Source organism: Chinchilla lanigera, unplaced genomic scaffold (assembly GCF_000276665.1).
Source record: "Chinchilla lanigera isolate Chin_1 unplaced genomic scaffold, ChiLan1.0 scaffold00162, whole genome shotgun sequence".
Taxonomy (NCBI): Eukaryota; Metazoa; Chordata; class Mammalia; order Rodentia; family Chinchillidae; genus Chinchilla; species Chinchilla lanigera.
This window is the reverse complement of record NW_004955563.1, coordinates 909,522-917,577: the sequence shown is the minus strand read 5'-3', so window position 1 is coordinate 917,577 and position 8,056 is coordinate 909,522. Positions and strand designations below refer to the sequence as shown.

Sequence of the window (8,056 nt, the reverse complement as noted above, 5' to 3'; positions counted from 1 at the left end):
GAAACTGACTTTTCTCCCTTTTGTGTTGTTTTAATTATTTTTCTTTTCATCACTAGTCATTCAGTTAAAAACGCATTCACTTTAAAAAACAGGTCAGGGGCTGGGGATTTAGCTCAGCGGCAAAAGCGCCTGCCTGGCAAGCACAAGGTCGTGAGTTCAGTTCCTGGTACCGGAGAAAAACCAAAAAAAATTAAAAACAGGTCATTTTGCTGCTAGGTGGGGAGGTGTGTGCGTGTGTGTGCGAGTGAGTGCAAACACACACGTGCGCATACTGGACGGTTGTTGCAATTCAGGGAAGGGTGGGGTGAGGTTTCAGAAGGGACAGGGCCCCAAGGAAGCGAAGGGAGGGGCCAGGTTTAAGAAATTCTGTGCAAGGGCCCACAGGATGTGGGGCCGAGGAGTGGGCGGGGTCAAGGTGACAGGCTTGCACCTGAAAATGCCTGTGACCTAGTTACGTGATGCTGTCGGTTAGACTGTGTGACGCCCTCCCTGTCCATCCCAGCACCCTGCCCAGCCTCACCAGTCGCCCTTCCTTGAAGGCCTTACTTTCCACAAACTGGGTGCCCTCCATGGCCTCTGGGTCAGAGGGCTGTGCCCTAGTGCTGAGACGGGAGAGCAGCTTTGCTGGTGAGCTGAGGCAGGGCGGAAAAGGGAAAGGGAATCCCTCATGTCTCTCTCTCTCTCTTTATTTATTTATTTTTGGTTGTAGGCTGACCTTGAACTCCAAGTACAGTGATTGTCCTGCCTCAGCCTCCTAAGAGCTGGGATTACAGGTGGGCATCAGCATTCCTGGCCCAATTTATCTTCTGCACTCAGGAAATACCCAGCCCGGGTTGGTGGCCCACGTAGTTCCCGCCCAGCCTGTGCGCATGTCCAAGTCCTACAGAAAGAGAAGCACCCCGAACCCAACAAACAACAGACACAGAGAGACTCGGGGACTACCCAGGGATTGCGAAATGCTTTTTTGCACGGTGATTGATCAATATTGTGACACAGCTGCAGACTTATGATTCTCTTCCCGGCCAAGCCTGGCTTTGCAAGGTAAACGGCGGAGGGAGAAGTTGCGTATGGTCTCTGTGAAAGTCTCTCCAGGACTCTGCACGCCCCCCACCTCCGGAGGTTCCTCATCCCAGCTCAGGTCCAGATCGGACAGGGTGGCTCGGTGGCAGAGCGCTTGCCAAGCTTCCTGAGGCTCCAGCTCCACCCCCAGCACATGAAAATAAGTAAAGACCCGACACTGAGCCTCTGCAACCGTCCTGGCTCCCCCGCTGTGCCCACCACCGCTCTCTGATCCCAGCAGTCTGGCCCCTTCTCTCCCAGCCTGGCTGCTCCCTGAGGCTGGGCATAGGCAGAATATCTGGAATGTAAAGCCTGGGCTCTGTCCAGAGCAGGACTCCCTCCCAATCCAAGCTGCTGGATGGGGCAAGGAGACAAAGGAATGCAAGGCTGGCTCTGTGGGGTCTTGGGTAAATGATTGAGCCTCTATTTTTCCACCTGCAAAATGGGAATGTTTTGTGAGCACATAACCCCTGTTGCACGTTCAGTAATTCAACCCACACTTGCACTTGCCACGTGCGTGTTGTCTGGGTGATGAGAACGGAGGGCAGTCACACTTACCAAGGCCCCTCCACCCCAGCCTGTGCCCAGCACTTCACCAACAAGACAGAACACAGTTCATTTTGCACACACGGCAGCCAGGAGGTAGGTTCTGATTAATCCTATTTTTGATTTGTTTGGCTGTGTTTTCTTGCAGCGCTGGGGGTGGAACGCAAGGCCTCATGCATGCTAGGCAAGCACGCTACCACTGAGCCCCATCCCCAGCTCTCCATCTCCCCCCTTTAAGACAGGCTCTTGCTGGATTGCCCAGGGTTTGGGCTCAGACTGGAGATTCTCCAGCCTCAGCCTCCCAAGAAGCTGGATGAGAGGCACGCACTACTGCACTCAGCTTAATCCTGTTTCACACAGGAAGGAATAGAGGCTCGGGCCGCAAGTGGGGGAGCTCAGGGCCCAGGAGGTGGTGCTGCAGCAGGGACCCCCAGATCCAGGGCTTGGGCAGGTTGCCACGGGATTAAGCATTGTGGCCAAAGTAGCCGAGGTAATGACAGCTCCCACTGGCGATGCCTGCTCCCCTGCGAAGGACACAGTCCCAGGCTCCAGGTCAGATCTTCTCCACGTAGTTTCCTGGGAAGAGGCCCTCCTGGCCGTGCAGCCTGCCCTTCCACCAGCCCGAGGGATCTGTGAGGGAGAAGAGAGCTTTTGGAGACCTGGAGAAAGCCCTCGGACCGGCTCCGGGTCCATCTTACTCATGGTGCACACCTGTGATCCCAGTGATTTGGGAGGCTGAGACAGGAGGATTGCAAGTTGGAGCCCAGCCTGGGCAACTTCGTGAGCCGCTGACTCAAAAAACACACAAAAACTACAAAAGGGGCTGGTAATGTAGCTCAGCTCAGTGTGAAGGTGCTGGGTTCAGTCTCCAGTCTGGGGGCAGGAGGGGGAGAAGCGGGCAGTGGGGAAGAAAGGCCAGAGGCTCAGACCCAGGGTGAGCTGGCCTGTGCCGCCTGGCTTGGAGACATCTCTGGTGGCGCTGGGAACGGTGGCCCTGATTTCCCCGTGGGCGGGAAGGAAGGCTGGGCGGAAATAGGGTCTGCCCAGCCGTGTCAGGGTCCTGGGCTCACCCCACCACGACCCTGCCCTGGGACACACACCTTCCAAGAGGATCTCGATGACCTCATTCACGTTGAAGCTGAGCTCGTCCACGTCTTGGCCTATGTACTGGTATAGTGCCCGGCACCTCGGGCCGTGCGTCCTTGGCTGTGGCTTGGGTCGGCCTACACCGGGTACAGGCCTCTGCCCTATGCTTCGTTTCCTCTGCATGCTGGGGGGACAGGATGTGTTCATCACAGCTCCAGACACCCCTCCCCACGTCCACCTCCTGGGGCTGCCCTCCCACCCCACCTACCCTGCCACACCCTGGTCAGGCACGTTGAGGAATTCTGTGTTGGGCTCTGAGGGCGGCCGGGCCCGGGCCCGTCTGCTGGCCCCTAGGCTGGAGGACGGAGGACCCCTGGGCGGCCGCTGGGAGCTCCTTCCAGCAGTGATATCCAGGGCCAAGGGGCCTGCTCTGGCTAAGGGGGGCACCCCATTTCGGTCCAGGGCTGTGGCAGAAGGTTGGAGACATTTGTCAGAAAGATGCTATAAGTATTTGAGTAGAATATGGCTCCCAGTTACCAGTCTGAGGGAAGAGGCAACTGCACTGTCTACCCAGTGTGGTAAGGCCTGGATCTGAGGGAGGGACCCGGGAATCAGAGTTTAGAGGGAGGCTTTTCGGGGAGTCCCCTCCTCCTAAGAGGGCTTTTATGAGTAGGTTTTGGAGGATGAATAAGAGCTCGGTGATGTGGGAATCTGGCAGATAAGCAGAGAAAACAGCGCAAACAAAGGCTTGGAAGTAAGAATAAATGGGATGGGGTGCTGGCAAAATGAAATGCGGCGTGAATGGCGTTGGAGGGGAGAAGAGGTCAGTGGCCAGCTGAGGTTGGATTCTGAATGCCAGGCTAAGCTTAGCACGTATTCTGCAAAGGACAAGGCGCTGTGCAGCCTTCTGGACCACGGTGCTTGTTAGATTCCTTGACTATGGGTCTGCCTTAGGCCACAGAGTCCACAAAATCAAGGGAAGACACTTAGGGTTTCGCCTCACCTCTGGGGGGCCCGGGGGCAGCCCGTGTCGGGGCCTGGGCTGGCCTTCGGTGTGTCCCCTGGGGCATTCCCTTCCGCGTAGGTTCTGAAACACGAAAGGATGCAGGCATTTGGGGGATGGCCAAGGACCGACCTAACTCTTGGCCCCGCCCCAAGTCCCCTCCGGGTTGTGGCTTCGCCTCCAGGCCCTGCCTCAGGCCCATTGGCTCTCTTACCAGCACCGCCCCTTAGTTACGCGTAGTAATTGGCCCTCTCCTCACGAGCCTTGCTCTTGGGGCCCGCCCACCCCAGGACACGCCCCCACATCAATCAGTTGTCGGGCTGATTGGCCACGCCCCTGCACATTTCCCTCTCATTCATTGGTCACTACTCCGAGACCTTCTCCTTTGTCTCACTCTTTACCTCCGCCCCTCCACAGCCCTCTTCCGCTCTCGACCAGCTTCACTGGCCACGCCCCAAGCCTTGATTGGCCCTCTCACTGGCCCCGCTTTCCACGGCCCCGCCCCTCCAGGACCCTGCCCCTTTGGCTCCGCCCCCGCTTGTGCGCAGACTCACTGGAGCTCTTGGGCAGCCCGTCTCCCACGCTGACCGTGAGGACCCGGCCGCTGGCTTTGAGCACCGCCAGGTCGCCGGAGCCGCGTGCGAAGGTGACGCTGCGGGTGCCGCCTCCGCCCCAGCCCTCCTTCTTCACCCGGAACTGTAGTCTGTGGGGAGAGGAGGAAGCTGGGGGCGCCCGCTGGGGCGGGGGAGGGGCGCGGGGCCGCGGCGCCGGGCGGGGACGTACGTGTCGCTGAAGGTGAGGGGCAGGGGCCTCCGCGCCGCCTCCTCGAAGCGCTTGCACAGGAGGCTGACGAACTCCGTCTTGAAGACGCTCTCCAGGAGGGTGTCGGCCGCATCCTCTTGGAGGATGAAGAAGTCGTCCTGTCTGGAGCTGGGGAGGGGCGGGAGGCCGGGCAGGTGACAGGTGAGTGACAGGTGATCGTGAGCGCCGCGGGGGAAGGGAAGGCGCAGGGCCCGAGGTGTCCACACGCGCGATCGCGCGTGGACGTGGGGCAGCAGGCCGCTCAGGAGAGGGCTGCAGCTCCAGCAGCGGGGGACGTGGGGGGCGGACAAGCCCCGGGGCAGCCAAGGTCCCAGCAGGCGGGGCCCAGCCTCACCTGAGGGACACGCCCCGCAAGGTCTGGAGCTCCACCTTCTTCTTCAAGACTTCGCGCACCTGGCCCTTCTCAGGGCCCTTCTTCACCTTCTCTCGGCCGATCACGTACACACACTTGGGGGTCAGGATCAAGTCCCGCCTGATGGGCTGTGGGCATGCAGGGCCAGAGGTCGGTGGCTGGAGCCTGGGGTCGGAGGATCGGCCCCGGGCGCAGGGGCGGTGCTTCTCGCGCAGTGGAAGTGTGTGGGTCAGGTGAGAGGGGTCCCTCCCTCTGGGAGAAGGCATATGAGTTGTTATTAATGAACTGATCGATTTCTCAGTTCTGGGATGGAACCCAGGGCCTCACACGTGCTAGGCAACTGTTCTACCACTGCCTGACATCTCCAGCGCCTTTTAATTCTTTTATTTTCTTTAAAAAAATTTTTTTTTTGAGACAGGGTCTCACTGTGTAGCCCAGGCTGGCCTTGAACTTGAGGTGATCCTCCTGCCTCAGCCTCTGGAATGCTGGGATTATAGGCATTCGCCACCACACCTGGCTAGTTTTCAATTTTTAAGACAGTAGCTCACTGAATTTCCCATACTGGGCTTGAATTTGCGATACTCCTACCTCAGCCTTCCAAATAGCTGGGGCTACAGGCATGCATCACCGTGCCCAGTTGCGTGTATAAGCAATAGAAGCAGCTGGGCATAGTGGCGCATGCCTATAATCCTAGCACCTGGGAGGCTGAGGCAGGAGGAGTGCCACAAGTTTGAGACCAGGGCCTTGGCTACATACTGAGTTCAAGACCAGCTTGAACTACAATAGTGAGACCCTGTCTCAAAAAATAAAGAGAAACAAGAAAATGATGTAAAAGTGAGGGTATTTTGATTAGAAAGGGGTATCTGGCCAGTGACCAGGTACAGGGTAAGTAAAGCACCTGGTGCATATGGGTGCCTAGGATATGACCCCCAGGGTGAAAGACAGAGGGCAGCGTTGGGGGGCCCTTGGGAGCTCCCTCCAGGAGAGCTTTCCAGGGGTGGGGCTGGATGAGAACTCTCGGACCATGTGATGGTACCTGTGACTGTAGCCAGCTCTTTTGCTTTGTGGTGCTAGAGATAGAACTCAGGTTCTTGCACATGCTGAGTATATGCTCTGTGTGCGAGCTGTACAACCCAGCCCAGCCGTGGAAAGGAATGCCTCACGTGGGTGTGCGAGTCAGGTAGCTGGATGAGCGGACGGGGCCATGTGTGTGCCTAGCGGCAGGTGTGCATACAAGCTACACGGCTGGCACACAGACCTGTGCTGAGCAGGTGAAAGGGATGTGTCAGTGTGTCCGGCGACAGTGCCTGGAATCTGAGGCTGAGCAGATCTGATGAGGAGGTGCCTATCCCTCTCTCTCTTCCTTTCTCTTCTTCTCTCTCTCTCATACACACACACACACACACACACACACACACACACACACACACGCGCGGCAGGTGGCAGCGTCCATTCACACTGTCCTGGCAGGGTACAAGCATCCATCTAGGTGTGAGTATAGGGGTGCTGAGGGTATACCTGCCCTGCAGGGTTCTCGTAGGTGGGGATGGGGGCAGGGCGGGATTCTGGGCTGGGTGACAGTGTCTGTGATGTGGATCAAGCAAGGGTGACCCCGGGGAACAGGATGTCTGGCCCGGGTGAGACCTGGTCTGTGTGTTCCTGGGGCAGGAGGGTGTTGCGAGGTGCTGGGGCCATCAGGGCCAGAGGATTCATCTGTGGGGGAGGCGCCAGGGTTTTGGTGCCAGGCTGGCCGCAGGGCTCAGATGCGCCCACCTGCCGCCGTCTCACCTTGAAGCGGCGGTCATACTTGGTGACCGTGTCGGCAAAGTCCACCCGCTCCCTCTTGCCCAGGAACTGGCGCAGCTCGGGCCGCTCCTCCAGCCCCAGGTAGTCCCCGACGAAGTTGCGGTTGATGCTGTTGCGCCTGCGCTCCTTCTTGTTGAGCAGGATGTTGGAGGCTGTCCGTGCAAGGGCGGGAGCAGAGGTCACGGCCTGCCCTGCTCCCGCGCGTGGCCTGCACGGTCGGCCCACCCCCGGCCTCTCACCTTCCTGCCGCATCTCCTCGTACTTGCGCACTGCCACGTGGTGCCTCCACGCCTTCTGGATGGTTCGGGCAAAGCCATCGAACTTCCGTTCCCGCATCTCCTCCAGGAGGAAGAGCTGGGCCAGAGGGAGTGGCAGTGGGTCCCGGGGCCTCCGAGGGGCTGCCCTCTCGGTTTCCCCCAGGCCCACGCCACCCACACACTTCTGCTCACAGCCACCCACACGCATACACGGAGGCCAAACTTTTGGTCTTTCTCCAAGCCAGGTGTGGTGCTGCATGCCTGTTATTCCAGTACTAGGGGAGGCTGAGGCAGGAGGATTGCAAGGTTGAGGCTCACCTGGGCAACTTGGTGAGACCCTGTCTCAAAATATAAAGTAAAAAGGACTGGGGACATAGTTCAGTGTGAGGCCGTAGGTTTAGTCCCCAATAAAAACAATCAAACCCAAACAAGACACAGTGTGTATGTGTGTAGGAGATAGCACAGTAGTGGTTGAAGGACAATCAGAGCAGGACAGAGGCCTGGGGAACACACACATAGAAAATTAGTGCTGCAGGGCTGGGGGTATAGCTCAGCGGCACAAGTGCCTGCCTAGCAAGTATAATGTCCTGAGTTTGATTCCTGGTACCAAAAAAATAAAACAAACCAAATGGGCCAGGAATATAGCTCAGCGGCACAGTGCCTGCTTGGCAAATGTGAGGTTGTGAGTTTGATTCCTGGTACCACCCCCCCTAAAATAAACAAACAACCCCCCCAAAAAAGCAACAGAAAATTAGAGGTAAAAGGAACAGTGCTATTAGTCAGTGAAGGTGGGAAATATTGTTGAAAATAAAACTGGAGCTGGGTGTGGTGGTATACGCCCCACTAGGGAGGCTGAGGCGGGAGGATCATTGTGAGTTTAAGGCCAGTCTGAACTACACAGTGGGACTCTGTCTCAACCTCCTGCCCCCTACAAACAAACAAAAGACCTGGAAAGTAAAGGTGGGGGTAGTGGTGCATGTCTGTAATCTCAATATTTTGGAGGCTGAGGCAAGAGGATCACAAATTCAAGGCTGTCCTGGGTTGTGTAGCAAGGCCCTGTCTTCAAAAAACTAAAAGAAGCAACAAAAACAAAACAAAACAAAACAAAATAAAATGGAACTTTTA

General features: G+C 57.3%; 1 protein-coding gene across 2 annotated transcripts in view; it reads right to left on the bottom strand.

Annotated features, from left to right (window-relative positions):
* Nucleotides 1-947: 947 nt before the first annotated feature.
* Nucleotides 948-8,056, bottom strand: part of Myo1f (myosin IF) — a 36,086-nt gene continuing 28,977 nt past the window's right edge. For both annotated transcript variants that reach the window (XM_005413110.2, XM_013509136.1), the window contains 9 exons: nt 6,914-7,028; nt 6,657-6,826; nt 4,851-4,996; nt 4,478-4,624; nt 4,249-4,397; nt 3,695-3,778; nt 2,960-3,155; nt 2,706-2,875; nt 948-2,235 (listed from right to left, as the gene is read on the bottom strand). In XM_005413110.2, coding sequence (XP_005413167.1) covers nt 2,159-2,235; nt 2,706-2,875; nt 2,960-3,155; nt 3,695-3,778; nt 4,249-4,397; nt 4,478-4,624; nt 4,851-4,996; nt 6,657-6,826; nt 6,914-7,028 — 1,254 coding nt within the window. In that variant the 3' untranslated portion in view covers nt 948-2,158. The remainder of the gene's footprint in view (nt 2,236-2,705; nt 2,876-2,959; nt 3,156-3,694; nt 3,779-4,248; nt 4,398-4,477; nt 4,625-4,850; nt 4,997-6,656; nt 6,827-6,913; nt 7,029-8,056) is intronic.